This window comes from Suillus paluster (genome assembly GCF_016628075.1).
Source record: "Suillus paluster strain FC165 chromosome Unknown EDB91scaffold_11, whole genome shotgun sequence".
Classification (NCBI taxonomy): domain Eukaryota; kingdom Fungi; phylum Basidiomycota; class Agaricomycetes; order Boletales; family Suillaceae; genus Suillus; species Suillus paluster.
In genome coordinates, this window is record NW_024537571.1 from 283550 (window position 1) to 303295 (window position 19746).

Genomic DNA, 19746 nt, shown 5'->3' on the forward strand with positions numbered 1-19746 from the left:
TGTAAGCCATAACAAGTTGGCTAAATTTCCTCCTACAATCGGGTTCCAACGGTAACAGCGCCATTGTCATCACCGAATAAGACTGCAGGAAGGAATTACTAGCTACCACCCTTCATAAGTCGGTGACGCAACGCCTGTCAAAGCTAGGAGAAAACTGTCTGATCCAATTTGGTATACCAAATCAATGGAACAAGCTTGGAGGTTGAGGGAAGCTAAGAGCTTACACTAACTGTAGCGGTACTCGATAGCTCTGGCTTTCCTGTGTGCGATGGCAGAAGAAGCTCGCCCAGAGAATAAAAGATGTGGACGAAATGTCGACAATATCACTATGGGGAGTGTCAGATGACGCGACGTTCGCAGCGTGTTTCAGTATGGACGCTCTCGCAGTTCATGTCGCAGTATGGCATGGCACACTTTTTGCACTTGTACGCGCCCTTGTACCCACACACGGAGCATAGAAGACGTGGAGGCACCTGAGGGGGAGGAGCGGCAGCTGTTAAATATGTTGGGACGTGGGAAGGAAGATGCGCTATGCGCTGAATATAATCTCAGTATTGGAGATGAGTCTGGAAAGAAGATCCACCAACCGATTCTTCAATCAAAGCTGTGAGATTCTTGCGGTATAGGAGTGCGGTTCGAACTTTTGTGGACGACTTTTTCTTTTTTGCATTAGGGTCGCTGAGGTGGCGTTTGTCAGAGACGATCTGGCGAACGCGATTCTTGCCACTTATGGCCGCCTCGTCATCATCGTCAAGGGTGATTGAAGGTTCTGTATAATTGGAACGCTGTAAAATGGTTAGACTTAGGGCTGGAGATGAACGGTTGTATTTGAGCTGTCACCTCGAGCTCTTCTAGATGGCGTTTGGTGCGTTTTGCAATGACGTCTGGGGCGAGTATCTGCTTCGGGGCGTTGACGTGTCTTAAAGCTTTGGTGGCATTAACAATGAATTTCACTGGAACAGCAGAGCATACATACCTTGCTCTCTTGCTTTCTTCGGTGCCATGAAGATCAGACCAGTGAAGCTATCCGAGCACGCAATCTGATAAACAATCCATTTATAGAAAGAATTTCGCAAATAATGGCGAAAATGAGTTATTCGGAACCGGATAAGGATAATATAGGAGTCACGTGATGAAAATGGTCTCATAGATGATGAGATTTGAGGAAAGTTAATAGACAGCAGGTCATCGTCTCACCTCTTTCTTTCAATCCCACTTCAAGATGACTCCGACTATTAATCCCAAGATATTTGTACAAGATCTACCAACTCCAGAACCAGAATCTCCTTGTAGACCTCGCCAGCCTTACCGTTTTTCTACCCTCTGTGCGACAGTAGAGAATCCTTCTCAGAAAGATCAATATGGCTCTAGCTCTGTACCAATATACCAAACTTCAACTTTTAAAGGTATCAATGGACAGTACGATTACTCTCGCAGTGGAAACCCAACTCGCAGTCATCTAGGTCAGTCTCAATTCCATCGTAAACCCGCTAATAGCCTCAATATACTGTCTAGAACATCATCTTGCAAAGATATCATCTGCAACTCATGCCCTTACTGTGTCTTCTGGCATGGCTGCCCTCGATACCATCTTGCGCATGCTCAAACCCGGTGATGAAGTCATCGCAGGAGATGACCTTTACGGTGGTACTAATCGCATTCTTACCTATCTCAAGACACATGGCGGTATCACCGTGCACCATGTAGACACTACCAAACCTGACACTCTCCTTCCTCACGTCAATCCTGAAAAGACTGCTATGGTCCTCCTCGAGAGTCCAACTAACCCTCTTCTCAAAATCGTCGACCTTGCACGCATAGCTGCCGATATCAAGGAACGCGCCCCCAATGCCGTCATTGTGGTCGACAATACCATGATGAGTCCCTACTTGCAACGCCCCCTCGAGCATGGCGCAGATATCGTTTATGATAGCGCCACTAAATATCTCAGTGGACATCATGACCTTATGGCCGGTGTAATTACCTGCAACAGGGATGACCTTGCCAAGGTATGTGATTCAGCCTTTGCTTTATGACCCTTGCTCATATCCGAATCAGCAAATGTCATTCATCGTAAACGCTGCCGGAAATGCGCTCACTCCCTTCGACTGTTTCCTCCTTCTACGAGGATCAAAGACTCTTGCTATTCGCATGGATCGCCAGCAAGCTACTTCCATGCTTGTCGCTCAAATGCTCGACCGCCTTGGTTTCAAAGTCCACTACCCCGGTCTTGCAGACCACCCTAACCGTGATGTACACGAGCGAATTGCGGACGGCTATGGCGCCGTCCTCAGTTTTACCACCGGCGACAAGGCTGTAAGCGAGCGCATTGTCGCCGCGACACGTCTGTGGGGCATTAGCGTCAGCTTTGGTTGCGTGAATTCCCTCATCAGCATGCCATGCGTCATGTCGTATGTTTCTTTTATTAAATTTTCCTCGACGATTTTACTGATGATTCTCTAGACACGCGTCTATTGACCCTGCTACGCGTGCTGAGCGTGGCCTGCCGGAGGACCTGATTCGACTTTGTGTTGGTATCGAAGACCCCGCTGACCTCCTCGACGACCTTGAACGTGCCCTGCTCGAGGCTGGAGCGATCACCCTCACCGCAGGGGCGGACTCACACCAGCGCTACGTTCGGACCATTCCTTCCGAGGGCACTGCCATCTCCCGCGCCGTCCAGAAACTCGCATTCAATGAGTCTGCGGGACACGCGACAGAGCTCGACAATGAGGAAAGAGAGTGGTTCGTTAGCGCCCCAGGAAAAGTTATCCTTTTCGGCGAACACGCCGTGGTGCACGGTGTTGTGAGTGCTTTCCTACCTTCTCTTCTCTGCGCGTTCGTTGACAGATGTTGCAGACGGCAGTTGCTGCAAGTGTGGATCTCCGGTGTTATGGCGTCACGAACCCTCGCCACGATGGCAAAGTCAGTGTGCACTACATCGATATCGATAACTTCACGCAAGAGTGGGAAGTGGATGATCTCCCTTGGGATGCCGTCACTCCTGTGCGAGTCGGTGATGCACACCCTGACTCTCTGGACCACAAGCTCGTTGATGCAATCACTACTCGTGCGCTGTCACCCGAAGTTCTCGCAAATCCAAGTGCACGGCAGGCGTGCGTCGCGTTCCTGTACATGTACATGATCATGGCACAACGCGGGATCAGGTGAGTCTTCCGCTACATGAATTTCATTCGATGATTCATCAAAAGTCGTCAGACCTTCCTTCAACTTCTCCGCTCGCGCCACGCTTCCTGTCGGAGCAGGCCTCGGGTCCTCCGCATCTTTCTCCGCCTGCGCAGCTACCGCTCTCTTACTTTTGCACTCACGCATTCAGCTTCCTGCACAGCCCGCCCCGACCACTGCTGGTCACATCCATATCTCCCACCAGGGCCGGCGCGCAATACCGCCTGCGATTGCTGAAGAGGTTAACCGATGGGCATTCGTGAGCGAGAAAATCCTGCACGGTAACCCAAGTGGCGTAGATAACTCTGTTGCGGTATTCGGCGGCGCACTGTCATACACCAGAGCAGGGTTTGGCAGGAAATCGGGCATGATCCCGATCCAGGGGTATGCCTCACACTACTTGATCTAATTTGTGGAGTTTCTGATTTCTTGCTTTTCAGATTCAAGTCTCTGAAATTCCTCCTGACGGACTCGAGGGTACCGAGGAACACGAAGCAGCTTGTGGCTGGTGTGGCTGCCTTGAAAGAGCAAGAGCCCGAGTTCGTCGATGGGCTGCTCAATGCCATACAGAGCATCAGCGACGAGGCGCAGCGAGCGCTTGCTGATCCCAACCTATCACGAGAAACACTATTGTCAGCTCTGTCTGTACGTCCCCCCATTCCTTTCCAGAACTCTCAAAAGATAACGCTCGCGCTTCCAGGCTCTCATCGATGAGAACCACGGCCATCTCGTCAAGCTCGGGGTATCACATCCCTCTCTTGAAGCCATCCGCTCTAAGACCGCATCCCCTCCATATGCACTCAGCACAAAACTCACTGGTGCCGGAGGTGGTGGGTGCGCAGTCACACTGGTCCCTGACAGTAAGTCCCCTCTGCTCATCCTTGACCTCCACTCACTCTTCCAAAGACCTCTCAGAATCCAGTCTTCGCGAGCTGATGGCAGCGCTGTCAACGAACAGCTTCGTGCCCTACCTCACATCAGTCGGCGGCAGCGGCCTCGGCATCCTCTCGCCGTACAACCAGCCTCAACGACTTGCGACACCACCCGAGACGCCTCCCGAAGGTGCCGACGATGCTGGTGTTGTCGAATTGTTGCGCGATACTTTTGCTGGTAAGGCGACGGCTGAACTTTCTGGGTGGGCGGATGGTCTGGGACGATGGCTTTTTGTTTAGATGAGGTGTTGGTATCTTTGTGTTTGCATAAATCTAAGAGTACATTGAGTGTATATGTAAAGCTTACTGTATGATAGATGCAACAGCGATGCGTAAACTTGATTCAACTGTCCTCGAGGTGTGCATGCCACTGCAAAGTAGAGTCTCTAATATAGAGCTGCCCACCAAACGAATTTCCGAGGTCCGTGACCAACAAAATGTAAAAACGTATTATTATTGTGACAGAGACGCGTCTCGAATCGCAAGTACAGCAGCCAACACTTGCGGTTCGAAGTGCTACTCCGCTGACTACTTGTACCGCCACTCACTTAGATATAAAAGCCTCTCCTTACCTTCTGTATCTTCAGTGAATAAACTCCCCCTCACTCATCTTTCATCACTTGTGATCCATCAATTTCCGTCGAACTCATACCCAGCATTACACATCATTCGTGCACTGCAAAACATCGTAAGTGTTTAGTTTTATAGCCACTCGCGTCTGCATGTAATAATATTCCTTCGTTTCAGCTCGCACGTTCACAATCGGTGACCGTATGTCATTTCATTGATGATGAACAGTCTGTGATGCACATCAAATCTAGATTTTATATAAGTAGAGTAATAGCAGGACGCGTACCCTTCGGACGGCAAATGCTGCAAGGCGTGGAGCATAACATCAGCCTTTTGAGTGTCGGATAGACACCCCGTCACATCGCGGATGCTGGCATCAAGAATGCGAGGATTAAAAACATTCATGAGGAGATGGAGTCCTTGCAACTATTGCTCCGTTAGTACGAGGTGAAAATGGAGGGCTTGAGTTCGGCCCCAAAGGACTTTGTGTGGTAACTATGTTATACGCTCACTGATTTTGTGGTTCCAGAACCATCATGATGATCGCACGATGGTCTTAGAGTCTCGACCACTGGCAAGACGTTTTGGGAAGTCACACAAGCACTTTCCTAGCTATGTTCTAGAAGCGGTTTGATCCAGACTTTGAAAATTGCACCGCCGAATATGCCTTGGCGGCTAGCTTCACTTACATAGGAATGGGTTGCATGACATTGGTGGGTTACAGTAGTTCAACTTAGGTACGTATTTGCGAAACTCGAGCTACGGTCGGCATGTATCTGCTCAGATCTGATTAGTACCTGTCAGCACTTGGTCGGCCCTATAGTTGCGTAGCGGACTTAATAAGAACATCTGACAGAGCAAAGGTATAGGTACATTGGGCTGCTATTGCGGTATGATCGACATTCCCATTTCTACACAAGGGTATAACTGGTATGCAGGATACTTGGGCCATCGAGCTGTCCGTCGAATTATCTTCTGCTCTTGCCTAGAATTGGGGATAAACGTAGTATACAAGCGGGTCGAGCTCAAGCGTGTACTTCCGGTGGTGCGACAGAGGAAAAATTGCCCAGAACAATTAAACGGATGCTCGCATACAGTGCGGCATACACGCCAAGAATGGAACACCTTACCTGAAGTAACCTGGTCCTGTATTGGCATCGACCTTGTAATACGCCAGCCTCTTCAAGACATCTGACATCATCGGTCGCTGTTTCGGGTCTTCATTCATGAGCTCTCGAGCTATTTCGAGTAGCGCATTGCGATCCCTGGATGACCCACAAAGGGAACACAGCTCCTCCAATGTCTTTCCACAGGACCACAAGTCTGCACGGATTGCGCTATAGAGGCCTTGACCAGCCGCAACTTCAGGCGCAAGATATCCGGTGGTTCCAACGACGCCGTGGAACATGTGTTCAGTGCCTTTGACGCGCACGGATCTGTTGAAGTCGATTATAGACAGGCGGCCGCCGTCGGTGGAAAGGAGGATATTTGGAGGCTTCAGATCCAGGTGCGCCACGCCATGCTGATGCATGAAGTCAACAGCTTCGAACAGCTGCTTGGCAACAGGCCATAGGTGCGCGCTAGGGTTGTATAGGCTTGTAAGGTGGCTGCCAGCCATAGGCATTGATATGACGTTACCCCCTTGCACCGGCCAGATTTGGACTGGCGAGATGGTGTAGTTTGAAGGAGATTCAATTCCCATGAGGTATCGCAAGATCTCGATCTCCCTTTGCCCCTCTTTCACGAATTTCAGATATCCTTGTTGAGAATCATCCTTGATATTTGACACCAAGGCTAGGAACGGATGCTGTAAGATGTATTGTCAATGTTATCATATTACAAATTGCGGTGGTACACACCCCAAACACAATGAACGAGATGTTGTAATCCATCTCTTTCAAAATATATTGAATGTCATCAGCATCAAAGACGCCGAGATCATCCTGAGCGCCACTGGCTTCACGATGTTCTTCGGGGACTGAGGCCAGTGTCGTTCTAGGTGTTTTGTTGTGCTGAGCCTGTGACGTGAGAGAAATCACCTTGAGAGCAGCATCCTTGATGTTGCCAAGGCGTTTCTCGTTCTTTGGATCAAGTTTGCCTGCTAGATCGTCGAGCTCCTCCGCGAGGTTGTACATCTCACGAAGGAATGTGACTGCCTCTTCGGCCTTTCTAAGGTCAAAGTCTTTCTGGGCAATGAATACCTGGCCTCTGCATAAGAAACAGAAAGCGACGACAGACAGAGCGACAGACCTTTCTATCCTCACCAGGCTGGGCAATGATATATCTTTCAACAGTCAAATTTGCACGGAGATAAATTGCCACAACGAAGAATTTCTCTCCGCTTGACATGAAGTGTTGTCCTACGCGCGCAAGAGCGATGCCTTGAACTAGCATGCGGCATCGATCAGACTCGTTCTTCTGTGAAACCACTTCACAGATCATGAAAGGGCACAGAAACGAAGTAGACGAAACCATGCAATCGTTGGTCGGGCGGAACTTGCACCAGGAGTTGCAATTATCCCGAGTATTCAGGAAGATGGGAAATCCCCAAGGCGTCTGCCTGAAAAATCCATGATGGCTAGTTGGACTGTAACGAGTTGATCCCACTTACTCCTTGTATTTAAAATGTTCACTACGACGGGAAAAGAAAGGTGGTGATATAAAATGCACAGTGAAATTGCTAGCCTTCTGGGAGGAGGAGGAGTCGTTCTCAAGAAGAGCGGAGTCTTGGTGATAAGACCGGAGGACGCTGAAGAAGGCTGCGAATTCTCGGGTATCCTTCACATCGACGGGGTTGTCCTCAGTGGGCGCGAACAAAGTGGGCCCAAATATGTTATCAAAAAGTGCCTGGTAACTAGAGGCATTTTCCAGGTCCCTCGTCGCATCCGGGAGGGGGTTCAATCTACTGGATGCGATCGGAGTGGTTGACGGGTTTGAGCCTGATAACAGCCTCGGATGGGGGTCCGCATGAGACGGCGGGTCGGTGTTTGGTACAGCATATATACGCGCTCGATCTAGTCGATCCTCTATCTCAGCGATTGAATCTGGTCGTTCTTGGCTAGTAATCAGCCAGGTACCACCGTCCAAGTTATATCCAACGTCTTGCGTGGTCCATGACTGCAGCTTTGATATGGTGACCTGCAAGTGGCGAAAAAGCTCTTCGTCTTGCTTACGCACATTCTCAATGGCTGGATCTGTATCATCTGAAGAAGAGAATGAGAATGTCAATTGTCAGCAGATACAGCAGCGGCGTACCTTCAAGTTGCGGAGGCTTGATCACCAAGTAGACATGATCGTTTCTTAGTTCTGATCCCAGTGCTTTCAAAGATTTATTCGGTGACACTTCTGTCCAATTATGCTCATCCAGACATTGTTGGACGACGTCGGTGTCGTCCAAGTCATCGTCGGAAATTATTACAGGGTTTTTGAATTTGTAGAACTTGCATCGCTTGTGCGAGATCCTCTTCAGGACAGGATGAGTTTCGGGATATCGGGACTTGAGGTATTCGAAGATATCCGCGATTCTACTGTTTGCAGATACTGAAATGTGGTAAAGTTCGTTACCCAGCACGGCAAAGAAATCAACCGTGGCTGACTCGTCCCTACGTGACGTTAGTTGAATGCACAGACTCATTGAGTGCAAGCACGAACATTTGCAGATTCTGGCAACGACAAAAATACGTGCGTGGCGGGTAGTTAAAGACAAGGGAGTTTCAAGTTGAAGCGAGACGCGTAGATTAGGATTGTGCTGAACTCTTACATAATATCAATGTTGGCAATACCGCCACAGTGGCTCAGCGCTAAATTTTAAATTTTAAGTCCACACCCTGTAAGAGACACCATCCAGTCGCTGTGCGCACTGCGAACGCCTTGTTGCGACTGGAAAATGGTCAGGTGGTGATTTAAGATTTGGACTTATAGCATTCCGCGACTACCCCACGCAAGATTTCACGTACATCACCCGCCAATACCCTTTCGTCTCTGACGTTTTGGCTATTAAGGCGAATCTGGCGAATCTGTAAGCAGACGGTGGTGATTACGGACCCGAAGCTCAGCGTGATGTGTTCGCTCGTGTCCTGGATGCGGAATGGAAGAATGAAGCTACCAAGGTCGCTATCCTTATCACAGATTCACCACCGCATGGTATAGGGGAGGATGAAGATGAATTCCGTGGTGGATGTCCACGTCGTATGTTACCTATTATTGCTTCAATTCTCAACACCTCACAATACGCAGAGAACGACTCTTTGCGTTTTGCTGATAGGATGGCCAAGCTCACATTGGTAGGGTCACTTCACGGTTTCCAGTCATGGAGATTTACGTCGATAATAGCATGTACTGGTGTGTGAACCCACGACGAGCATGGACTTTTCGGTAAGCATATTGTAATTACCTTCAATTTTCCAAGTGTAACGTTGATAAAAACTCAGACACCTCTCAACTTCTACAAAGGCATTGTTCAGAAGACAGGGTGAGATTTGAATTGTACATTTGAGGCTTCGACTAATATTCTATGCCAGGGAGCATGGGGCTGCATTGGGATGTGCGCCAGCAGGAGTGCGCGCCAGCCAAAACTCGCAACGCGCCCACCGAGGGGGTCTGTGGGAGCATAACTCCAGTAAGGCTACTCAATACGAGCAGGCAATCGCAACGCTCGACCGCTCAGTTCTGAATCGATCGACTCCTGTGCTTCTTGGAACTCGCTAGGTGAATACTGTAATGTGTCCTTCATACGCGTTCGCTCGAGGTATGCTATACATCGTACTGTCTTTGTCCGGAAGCGGTTGACACGGCCTTGCTTGGAGAAGAGCGCGTTAAGCTGAGTACGAGCCCCCTCCATCTTACGAGCACGCCTGTGAACAAGATGGCGATTCCGACGAGGCAGTACCTGTGGAAGAAGCGAGGAATGAGAATAAGGGACGCATGGATAAGTGTTGGTGGAAGAAGCATACAGGTAATATAGTAGTGGTAGGGTGTGGCTGACGCCATTGGCTGGTTTCAAGAAGAGGGCGACGAGGACTGTGCAGAGGTTTGGTTAAGGAAAGAAAGCGTGGAAGCTACGGTCAAAGTGTCCCCTGGCGAGCCTTATTTTCAGCGGTCGTATAGCGATCACGGATGAGCAGCGTGCGGAATACACTGCCCTTTTTCCTTCCCTCGAAGTATTTAGTACTCCCTGGTAGCGCTACCTGATGCCTACATAGTACTATGTAGTCAGCCGGCTTTTTCCTGATGGGGGTGTCAGTATAAGTAACTACTATAACTGTGTGTACGTAGTTTTTTTTTTGTGAAACCACTTTCGCAGTGCGCACGGATGCAGATGCATCTACAGCTTGCAGGGATAGATACCGTAGTGCAGCATTCGAGAACCCAAAGTTTTTGTTTTTTGCTAGCCACTCCTGTGACTAGGCTAGTTTCAGTGACAGACGCGTTTGGTGTACTACGCCTACACTAGTCTTCTGACAGTGGGCCAGTCATCCGTCTGACGTCACCGCACGTGGGAGTAGCATATATCAACGTCGTCTTCACTTTCCTCAAACCTTAAGCCTCAAGTACCGAGTCTTCGCGTTAACAAACAACATGCAGGTAATCGAGGGGGCGACAACAAATTCAAAAGCAAATCTCTCCCCGGTCTCGGACATCATTCATGCACTGCAAAATATCGTAAGTATTTAGTTTTATAGCCACTCGCGTCTACATATAATAATCTTCCTTCGTTTCAGCTCGCACGTTCACAATCGGTGACCGTATGTCGCTTCCGGTATATGATCGGATGTCGTTTCATTGATGATGAACAGATTCCAGATCTTGAAACCCCATACTGCAGACTCCCCAATACCGATCAGACTGCTATTCCCAAAGGTCAGAGACTCATTAGCACCATCATCACCGAGCGCCAGCAGCAGTTGGATGCAGTTTTGCACGAAATCTCAGGGCTGGAAACTGTGATGGATGGTATAAAAAATCTTCATCAACAACTCGTAGAAAAGAAGGACAGGATCACCCAGTCCATGAATTTGCACAAGGGACTCGGATCGGCTCTCTGGCGCTTGCCAAATGAACTCCTATCCCACATTTTTGTTTACTGTCTCCCGGAAGCCAAGTACTTGTCGCCCGAATCAGAGCCGCCCATGCTGCTGACCAGAATATGCCGACGATGGAGGGAGGTTGCTCTGGGTATACCCAGTTTATGGTGCCGATTGTGTATGGAATTCGTCAACAACAGTGACTGGCAGTGGGCAGCTGTCCGCTACAACTCATGGCTCAAGCGATCGCGGGGATGTCCCCTCTCGTTAGAACTCCACTGCGACGCAGATGACTTGACCAAGCTACGAAGCCTTCTTCGGCCTTACATCAATCAAATTTCGTCTCTCTCTATCAAAATTTCCGTACCAGGGACCCAACCTGAACTTTTGTTAAAAGACCTCCCAGCACTTCAGGAGCTGACCATATGGTGGAACCATGATGATCCACCCATTGCACAATCTATCTCACGACTCCCGTCCACTCTGCGCAGTCTCCTTGTTGGAGAGTCGTGGTTCGACGTCGGGGACATATCTTCTTCCAATCCAGTATGGGCCCACCTCATAAATGTCCAGATCGACATAATTCGTCCGAATGCATTCCTCCACTTGCTCCAGCTATGTCCCAACCTCTCCTCGTTAGCGGTTTCCACAGATTTTCCTCAAATCCAAACGCAACCATTAGAGCCATTCACACACACCAAACTTCGATTCTTAGGCATCGATTCTGTCTTTTTGGGCGCGCATTCTTTACCTGTCCTGTTCGATGCTCTGTCACTCCCCAATTTACGGGTGTTTGAAACTTGCGAGGTAATACCATGGCCTCATGAGGCGGTCAAGGCATTATTGGTACGGTCAAAGTGTCCCCTGGAGAGCCTTATTTTCAGCGGTCGTCGTATAGCGACGATCACGGATGAGCAGCGTGCGGAATACACTGCCCTTTTTCCTTCCCTCGAAATAGTAAGTACTGTATATCAAACGTAACCCCTGTTTTTCAGACTAGTAAGACTCGGTCGTTATACATTTTGCGAAATGATGATAAGGGGCTGTCAGTGTAAGTAACTACTATAACTGCACGTAGTTTTTTTGTGAAACCACTTTCGCAGTGCGCACGGATGCAGATGCATTTGCAGCTTGCAGGGATAGATACCGTAATGCAGCATTCGAGGACCCAAAGTTTTTTGCTAGCCACTCCTGTGACTTGCCTAGTTTCAGACGAACGCGTTTGGTGTACTACGCCTACACTAGTCTTCTGCCAGTGGGACGTGATGGCCATATAATACAGCACCCTCTTTAACCATTCCGCTGCCGAGCGTGTCCCCATACAATTCACTCTACCAGTTATGCTTTGTTTGTCAACCACTTTCCCTGCCGTGTGTTCCACACCCCCTCACTTCCAAATCCTCAGTTCGTGCGTTCGCCCCCGCCAGCACCACGCAAGAAACGACAACGAGGTCACGACTCGGAAAACGCTCTGCCCACACTCTGGACTTCATCTGCCTGCCAGTGCCCATTCACATGTGCAAATTTGCGAATCGGAGATCAACCCGCCAAAAAGTTGCGTGCGTCGCCACGATCTGCCAGAGACGAGCTCTATCTTGTATTGGATTTTCTGAAGGATCTCAACTGAACCCTCGCCGACTTGCTACATTTCCTATTTTGTCTCCGCGACGACAAGAATGAGCTCATTCGACGTTCTCACTAGGCTCTGCAGCAGTTTTGTCCGATCCAGCTCCTCGACTTTGCAGGAAGCCATAATCAGGCGAGCCATGTTCTCCTGCATTTGTGGAGTCCTAGTACTCCCATCTAAGGACCTTCCCCCAGGAATTGAGAAGATGGGCCTCGTCAACAGTCATCATTATTGTGCCAGAGACTTGTGAGAACCGTTGACACTACCATCAGGTTCGCGCGTGGGAGTAGCGAATATATATCATAATCAACGTCTTCATTTTCCTACCTTCACGTTAGCAAACGACATACAGGCAATCGAGGGGACAACGACAAATTCAAAAGCAAATCTGTCCCCGGTCCCAGACATCATCAAGTGCACTGTAAAATATCGTAAGTGCCCTAGTTTTATAGGCACTCGCGTTTGCATGTAACAATGATCAAGTTGTCTCAGTGCTTAGATCTTCTTAATGCAATCTTACTGTCACTTTTTATGTCTCTGTTCAAATCTGTTCATAGCCCTTTGTTGCCTCGAGCCCGGGCCCTAATAAGGGTCTAGAGGGTCTATTCTATGAGTATTATATTATCTACGGAAATGCATAACGAGCCCTACGAACGACATCAAATAGAAATTAATCTAGATCGACCTCAAAATCCAGCATTTACACCTGCCTACTCATCTCTATATCTTTCAAGGAAATATTACTCCTCTCACACATTCCACGGAACAGTCCGCCCTCTACTTTGAAAAGATTAGATGGAGTGTCGAATTCCTGGAATATGTGTGAGGATTAACCGCTGAAAGACGCTCAAAGCAACCTACCGCAACGAGGCCAGCGTCGAGGACCAGAATCCGGTCGTATGAAATGATAGTTCGAAGACGGTCTAAAGTATCGTCACATTACAACGTTGCGCAGAGAACGGAAGGAGTAAAACGCACGAGCGATACAAAGTAGCGTACGGTTCTTGAATTCCGTCTGGATAGTCTGCTGGATCTGGTTATCAGTCTCGAGATCGACAGAGGCTCTGTAATGAATTCAATATCAAGCATCCAGGAGAACAGCACATGACTAACGTGGCCTCGTCAAGCACAACGACTTTGCAGTCTTTCACTAGCGCGCGAGCTAGACTGAGCAGAGACCTCTCCCCAACACTAAGGTTCGCTCCCTCGCTCTCGATGGTGTCGTCAAGGTTGTGGCCGCTGGTGGAGATTTGCTCACTGCTGAGGTCATCGCTAGAAGATGAGTGTTTTGAGGTGGTACTAGAATCAACAAGACAAGATCGATGTAGCGCATTCCATAGCTCCGCGTCACCGTGTTGGGAGAATGGATCCAGGTTGGACCGCATGGTCCCTGGTGAGCTTTTAGCCCTTCAAACAACAGCATGTAAATCAACGATACTAACCGCTAAAAAGAAGAGGCTGTTGAGTTCGTGATCAGTCCTATGTTAGTTGATGCAACTTGTGCAAGGAACTTTACCAACATCTTGCGGGATGATAGATATCTTGGAGCGGAGGTCTTTAAGACCGATTGTAGATATATCGACACTAGAAAAGGTGAAACCCAATATTCATCACGAGCGATGACCAACATACCCATCGATAGTGATAGAACCACCCGACAACTCGACAATCCGGAACAGCGCAAGCATCAACGAAGATTTCCCGGCACCAGTCCTGAGGGGATGCCGCATCAGCACAGATATGTGGATCTAATAACTCAGCCAACCTTCCAACCACACCTATCTTTTCGCCTCCCCTGACCTTGATCGAGACACCCTTCAATACGTTGGGAAGACCTGGTCGATATGTCATCTTAACGTCATTAAATTCGACAGCGCCATATTCAGGCCATCGCGCTGGGGGTTTGCGTTCTTCGATCTCATGCGGCGCCTCTTGAGGGATTGCGTCCCCTTCGACGTATTGTACCACTGTGAAGAGTGAGCGTGAGTGGAGGTGTCGTAAAACTCGTGACTCACATCGTTCCACTGAGTTCATGCAATTCTGAAGCAAATGTCAATTGAATAACCACCGATGTAAGACGAGGAAAGCCCTACCTCGACGTCCGCCGCTTCTCTGGTCACCTGACGACACATTTGTGACAGCATGGCTTTGATACGAAAAGGTTAACCTGCATATTGTGGTAACAACATTGGGAGACCCACTGGTATACGTAAGTACCAACCCTATCTGGGTGGCGTTGATCCCGGAGACGTCGATAACTGCTAGAAGAGCGACCTATCGAGATCGCAGCATTATGTGAGCCTCAGATCTTTGTCGTTAAATAGATACTCACAATGAAGACTAACATGCCTCCCATGAAGTCTAACCTTATCGCAAGCCATCTGAGGGAAGGTATTGAGCCAACGACCGCCACGAGATATGTATAAAATAACTTGCCTCTGGTTTGTAACCACAAGGTATAGAGCTCTATCCTCCAGATCGACGTAGTATCTATTGGCGGCAATGAACCGCTTCATTTCTCCGTAGCTTCGGATGGTAGGAAGTCCTGTCAAGGTCTCGGAAAAGTGTGCATATAGAAGAGAGCGAAGCATAGACTCTGGTGGTCGATATCAGAGGCTTTCTAGGTCAGAAACACAACGACGAACCTAGGCGCTTGACCTCGCGAGCACTAGCTCGATGGAAAGCAGCGAAGTAGCTGTAACCGATCAAGATGAAGAAAATAGCAATAACTAGACAACCGTGAGTCATATCCTGGCAAATGACATCCATATACTGACTAAAGTATGGTTCAAGGAAAACAATGATGATAATAGAGCCAATGCAGTTGCTCAGCGTAAGGACGACTGGATCTCCATGGTTAGTCTCCGCGAGCGAAGCGTGCGGGTAACGTACGCAATCTCATTGCAACTGGACCATGCATAAGTAACATCTAATCATTGGTGACGGAAGACTCACATGCTAATTGATTGTCTACATCTGAGCGAAAAATTTCAGTAAAATAAGATATAGCATGAATTAGCGAGATCCTGACTGTCGATATCTTTGCCAAAAATGCCCAGGATTCGGCCCATGGGCTATAAGAACCTAATAAGCATGTGTTTTGGTACTTTCACAACTACTCACTGTAGAGTCAAAAAAGGACATGCGTGCATAGAAGACGTTGCGCACGGACTTGTGGTGCAGGTTTTGGGACACATGAAAGGCCATGAAGTCCATTCCAGCACAGCTACAACAAGTTGCGTTGAGTAAACGCGCCACCATCTGCGATAGGAACCGACTTACAGCAAGAATGCGAAGATCGCTTGAGAGACCCCGAGACAACCATACAGCGTCTGATAGAACGAAATTGGTCGGTCTAATTTGCTATACCAGGATTTCAGAAAGGAACCAAGAAGTCAGTAGAACGAACTGACTTGCTCTCCCACCAAATAAGGGTGTATGCGTTCAAGACCTGGCTTCCCTGCATCGCGAGCATGAAGAAAATAACTAGAGGTCCTGTTATTGAACCGCGTGCCGCAACCAAGTAGGTCCAGTACACTGTGAAAATGACTCAAGCTAGGGAACCCATGACAAATGACTTGAACGCACCTCCCCAGGACACAGAACCTGTCGAACGCTTCTCTTTGACGATCAGGCGACCTTCAATTTTACCACTTCCAGTGGCCTTTTCTCTGGCTTTTTTTGACTTCAACTTGACATCTTCGATGGTAACACCTGTCTGCGGAGTGATTTCCTCTGCCTGATCTTCATCTTTCCCCTCGGATGCGTGACCGCCAAATTCCAGGTCTAAACGCGCAAAGTCCCCACCATGGGAGATCAATTCATCGTAGGTCCCGCTCTCTGTGATGACGCCGTTGTTTAGGGTATAGATATGATCTACTTGAGATAGGAAGTGGATTGCATGCGTGACCAGAATGACAGTGACACCGCGATTGCGCAGGGCTCCCACAATGGCATCTTGGAATAAGGACTTCCCGACGTGAGCATCCACTGAAGGTATTTGTCAGTACGATACCTGAGAGAACCATATACGCAGCTTACCTGCCGAGAGCGGGTCATCAAATATGACAATGTCAGGATCAAAGTACAGAGCACGAGCAATGTTAACCTGGGTGGAAGATAAAAATCGTGTCTTGAGCGGAGACGCGTCACAAACTCACTCTTTGTTTTTGGCCACCGCTGAGATTGATACCCTTTTCTCCGATCTAAGATAGAGCATAAGCCGTGTCATCAAGTTGGATTCATCTACCATACCTCAGTCAAATCCCCATCGGGGAGCAGTTGGAGATCTGGAAGTAGACAAGCGGTCTCCAGAACGCGCCAATATCTATCTTCCTCGAATGGCCGGCCAAAAATGATGTTATCACGCTGAAGTCAAATGTTATCTTTATTGATTTTTTGAGAGTGACGCCATGCTCACCAAGGTTGAATTCTGGATCCACGCAGTCTGGGGGCAATATCCAACGCGACCGCCAAAAGAGACATGTCCGGAGACCTTCCTCATCTCCCCTATCAGTCCTTGTAACAAACTGGACTATTCGTGTGTCAATATTAGCATCAAGAATTCATTCGACAAGGTCACCTTGCCACTTCCGACACGCCCGACTACGGCGACTAGGTGACCTCGTTGGATGGTCATGGTCACATTCTTGACCCTAAAGAGCGGTACATCTCCTCCAGGAGCGGTTTTCTCTGTTGCCTTGTCCTCATTCGCACTATTGCCTTTGGCCCTCGGGGGACCGCCGCCGCTGCGTGTGCCCATCTTCGAGGTGAAAGCTTCACCAGAGTCTTTCTCGAAGGAGTCCCACTCGAACGTCGCGTCCTTCACCAGAAGCGCGGGCTCTTGGTCCTCGTCGATAACAAGTGCATCTTCGGAAATAAGCTCTGCGCGGAATAAGTGCGTGAGCCGCTGGATCGCGCTGGATGCATCGGGGATGGCTGATAGAGCGCGGGGCATCCACATCATTGGTTGCCGGAGAAGCTATTTACATATCGGTTAGGTACATGTTTATCTACCGTAAATGATCTCACCTGAAACAGATTCAGCGAGGTGAATATGACGGCAACATTGAAATTGTGCGCTGTAAGAGTGTACGTGACGAAAGCTAGTGTAGCAGCGAGAGCTGGCAGCGTAGTAGCGAGAGCCACGCTGGGTATATCGAATCAATAACGCGTCACCACGCCAAACACGTCTAGACTTACTTCGCCGAACTTGAGTGAAGAATCTGTCGGATACCACGCAGTTCCTTCCTTCGAAGCTCGAAGATCCCTAAGTGGCGTGCGTGAGCGTGATGTTAACGGTTCTTGGTATCATAGCTTACTTTGAAGGAAGGGGACCTCATACGAGAAGTACTTGACCACACGCATGGCCCCTGTGCACCCCTTCAGCACTTCTACATATCCTAGCTACTCCAAGGCTACGTACCGAGTACCTCTAGTAGGACTTTGGCTCGTTGATCAGTCCATTTCATTGAGCCTAAGCGAATACGGTGCTGTAGTGTCATTAACCGCTCTTGAATTGGTATGATGAGGACGAATAGCGAAAAACCGGCGAGTGCAGACGGTCCGAGCTAATTTTCAAGTCTTGTTATAACAAAATTAATTTGTCGTGGTGTGCAACAAACCTCGCTCAGAAGAATAATTAGACAAATTGTGACCTGGATAGGCACAGTCCAGCCTGGGATAGTAAGCCATCTCGAGATCTGCAAGTCAAAGGAGTGGACATATACTCACCTGCATGCTAGTGGTAAGAGGGTCAAGCTGTGGTTAGTTGAAGGCACCGGCGTATGCTTGAGTTTGCGACTCACAAACCACTGAGCGCACGCATCAACCCTGCTCACGTCCGTGGAAATATGATTAATAAGTGCAGCGTTATTGAGTTTGACACGCGCTTTGCTTGTGAGGTTCACTCCACGCTCGTAGATACATGCTATCAGTGCGGCTCTAGCCAGCACGCCTGCTGTCATTGACCTCCAAAAAAACTTGAAATGCATAAGCTTGGATTTCGATCCACAATTTTTTTACAAACCTGGTGAGTGCATATACTCGCTATCACAGCAAGCGCGAAGAGCCCAAAAGCCATGGCGACACCGCGGCCGACATTGGGGACAGGTTCTCCGGCAATAATTGCGGCGGAACGCTCCTCCGCAAAGACGATGATTTGCTGGAGGGGGGAAGAAGACATCAGAGCTTACCACAACCAAAGACGGCTTGCTATTTACCCGAAGGACGATCGGGCTCATGAGTTGTGCTATATCACCAAAGATCTAAGTGAGGTGTTAAATGTATCATGACAGTGACAGATGAAGACCCATGCCTTGAATACACCTCCGATCCAGAACATACTGCCAAAGACATCATTCAAAGCCCATGTAAGGCTAGCCTCTTTCCGTCCTTCGGATTCTCGCCAATGTTTCTGGAACGCAACACGCCGCTCAGACCAAGTCGCGCCTTGATTCTGTCCTTGCCTGAAAATTGCGCGTAACGCCCAGCCCGTACGCTTCACGAAGGACGGCCTGAGTTCTCCACTCTCGAGACGTGCAGTTCCAGTCAACTGCTGCCTTAACACGTCGCTGCCATGCAGCTTCCAGTTTAGCTGGCAAGGACGGCTGACTTCTCGAGGTGCGCCCAATTTGTAGAGATCAGACGCTTGCAGGGTGCGCTGATATCCGAGGACCTGAACATATGTGTGAGAACAGAGTATATTGGGATCGATGTTCAATAACTGACCATTATACCTGTTATCCAAGGTGTAAGTGAGCTGAGAGAAAATAGAAGCATTGGCCAAGGGCGTCAGCTGTAGAACACAGTGTTATTATCCTTTAACAGATTCAGCGAAGGGTGGTTCGCGCACCTGCTGAATCCTCCAGAGAAGGGGGAGCTGGAATTGGTGGGTCTTTGGGTAACCTAGCCGAGGCTCGATGAGGAAAATAATGCTTGTAAACCTTCACTTCACTTACCACAACTGCCACCATTTTTGACGAAAGTTTGTATACTCATCGCCAGTATCGAGTTGAAGATTGAAAGGTTCGGTATTGTCTGCGTTAAGCCTCCTTAAGCTCTTGTTCGCCTGGGACCTTTTCGCCCTGCGCAGCTCGCTGGGACATCATATGGAAGGAGGCGGGACTAGACTTGAATGACAGCTAACTGGAAGAGTGGGTCCGCCGCATGGTGAACTTATATACCTCCACCCCGGGCTCAAGTCGTCTGCCAGCAAAGAATCTTCATTATGTTTGCACCAGACTCCGAGTCTGCGGAGAGTCCTTTCAGAGTCAGAGTAGCAGCCACGATACAAATGACTTATCTCGAGAAATTTACACCTCGGCTCTGCGAGTCTGCGCTGGCCGATCTCACGCATACATTTTTGTGGTTCCCCGCAAGTTTCCCCGGTCTGCGAAATGCTAAGGTT

At 48.9% G+C, this 19746-nt stretch overlaps 6 protein-coding genes across 6 annotated transcripts; 2 read left to right on the top strand and 4 right to left on the bottom strand.

Moving 5' to 3' along the window:
- Positions 1-237: 237 nt before the first annotated feature.
- EDB91DRAFT_67958 (uncharacterized protein) lies at positions 238-1024 on the bottom strand. Its single transcript, XM_041328077.1, has 4 exons — positions 977-1024; positions 841-926; positions 588-785; positions 238-536 (listed from the first exon to the last, which is right to left on the bottom strand). Exons 1-4 carry the CDS (start codon positions 1002-1004, stop codon positions 339-341), a joined length of 510 nt encoding a protein of 169 aa, XP_041180096.1. The 5' UTR covers positions 1005-1024; the 3' UTR covers positions 238-338.
- A 156-nt stretch (positions 1025-1180) lies between these two features.
- Positions 1181-4423, top strand: EDB91DRAFT_1198616 (Cys/Met metabolism PLP-dependent enzyme-domain-containing protein). Its single transcript, XM_041320626.1, has 9 exons — positions 1181-1463; positions 1516-2009; positions 2059-2411; positions 2464-2806; positions 2860-3167; positions 3220-3570; positions 3627-3831; positions 3887-4046; positions 4093-4423. The coding sequence occupies exons 1-9, from the start codon at positions 1223-1225 to the stop codon at positions 4356-4358; spliced, it is 2721 nt and encodes a 906-aa protein (XP_041180097.1). The 5' UTR covers positions 1181-1222; the 3' UTR covers positions 4359-4423.
- Positions 4424-4657: 234 nt separating this feature from the next.
- EDB91DRAFT_1116238 (uncharacterized protein) lies at positions 4658-5483 on the bottom strand. The gene is made up of 2 exons (XM_041317973.1): positions 4975-5483; positions 4658-4917 (listed from the first exon to the last, which is right to left on the bottom strand). The coding sequence occupies exons 1-2, from the start codon at positions 5091-5093 to the stop codon at positions 4875-4877; spliced, it is 162 nt and encodes a 53-aa protein (XP_041180098.1). The 5' UTR covers positions 5094-5483; the 3' UTR covers positions 4658-4874.
- EDB91DRAFT_1116248 (uncharacterized protein) lies at positions 5484-8406 on the bottom strand. The gene is made up of 6 exons (XM_041317974.1): positions 8340-8406; positions 7944-8290; positions 7300-7891; positions 6939-7248; positions 6548-6889; positions 5484-6495 (listed from the first exon to the last, which is right to left on the bottom strand). Coding segments are annotated over exons 1-6 (2274 nt in total). The 5' UTR covers positions 8342-8406; the 3' UTR covers positions 5484-5814.
- A 1617-nt stretch (positions 8407-10023) lies between these two features.
- EDB91DRAFT_68185 (uncharacterized protein) lies at positions 10024-11700 on the top strand. Its single transcript, XM_041328082.1, has 2 exons — positions 10024-10349; positions 10409-11700. The coding sequence occupies exons 1-2, from the start codon at positions 10266-10268 to the stop codon at positions 11690-11692; spliced, it is 1368 nt and encodes a 455-aa protein (XP_041180100.1). The 5' UTR covers positions 10024-10265; the 3' UTR covers positions 11693-11700.
- A 1338-nt stretch (positions 11701-13038) lies between these two features.
- Positions 13039-19337, bottom strand: EDB91DRAFT_1245548 (ABC protein; the record flags this gene model as incomplete). Its single annotated transcript, XM_041322559.1, has 38 exons — positions 13039-13149; positions 13200-13261; positions 13317-13402; positions 13452-13728; positions 13781-13796; positions 13850-13922; positions 13971-14051; positions 14104-14305; positions 14354-14378; positions 14432-14484; positions 14540-14612; positions 14684-14934; positions 14984-15067; positions 15116-15181; positions 15231-15245; positions 15294-15314; positions 15370-15412; positions 15462-15564; positions 15621-15701; positions 15752-15875; positions 15927-16328; positions 16380-16446; positions 16499-16543; positions 16593-16706; positions 16759-16872; positions 16921-17319; positions 17370-17487; positions 17541-17607; positions 17660-17710; positions 17764-17908; positions 17963-18040; positions 18072-18098; positions 18146-18319; positions 18367-18501; positions 18560-18604; positions 18664-19134; positions 19192-19244; positions 19298-19337. The coding sequence occupies 38 exons, from the start codon at positions 19335-19337 to the stop codon at positions 13039-13041; spliced, it is 4392 nt and encodes a 1463-aa protein (XP_041180101.1).
- Positions 19338-19746: the final 409 nt, after the last annotated feature.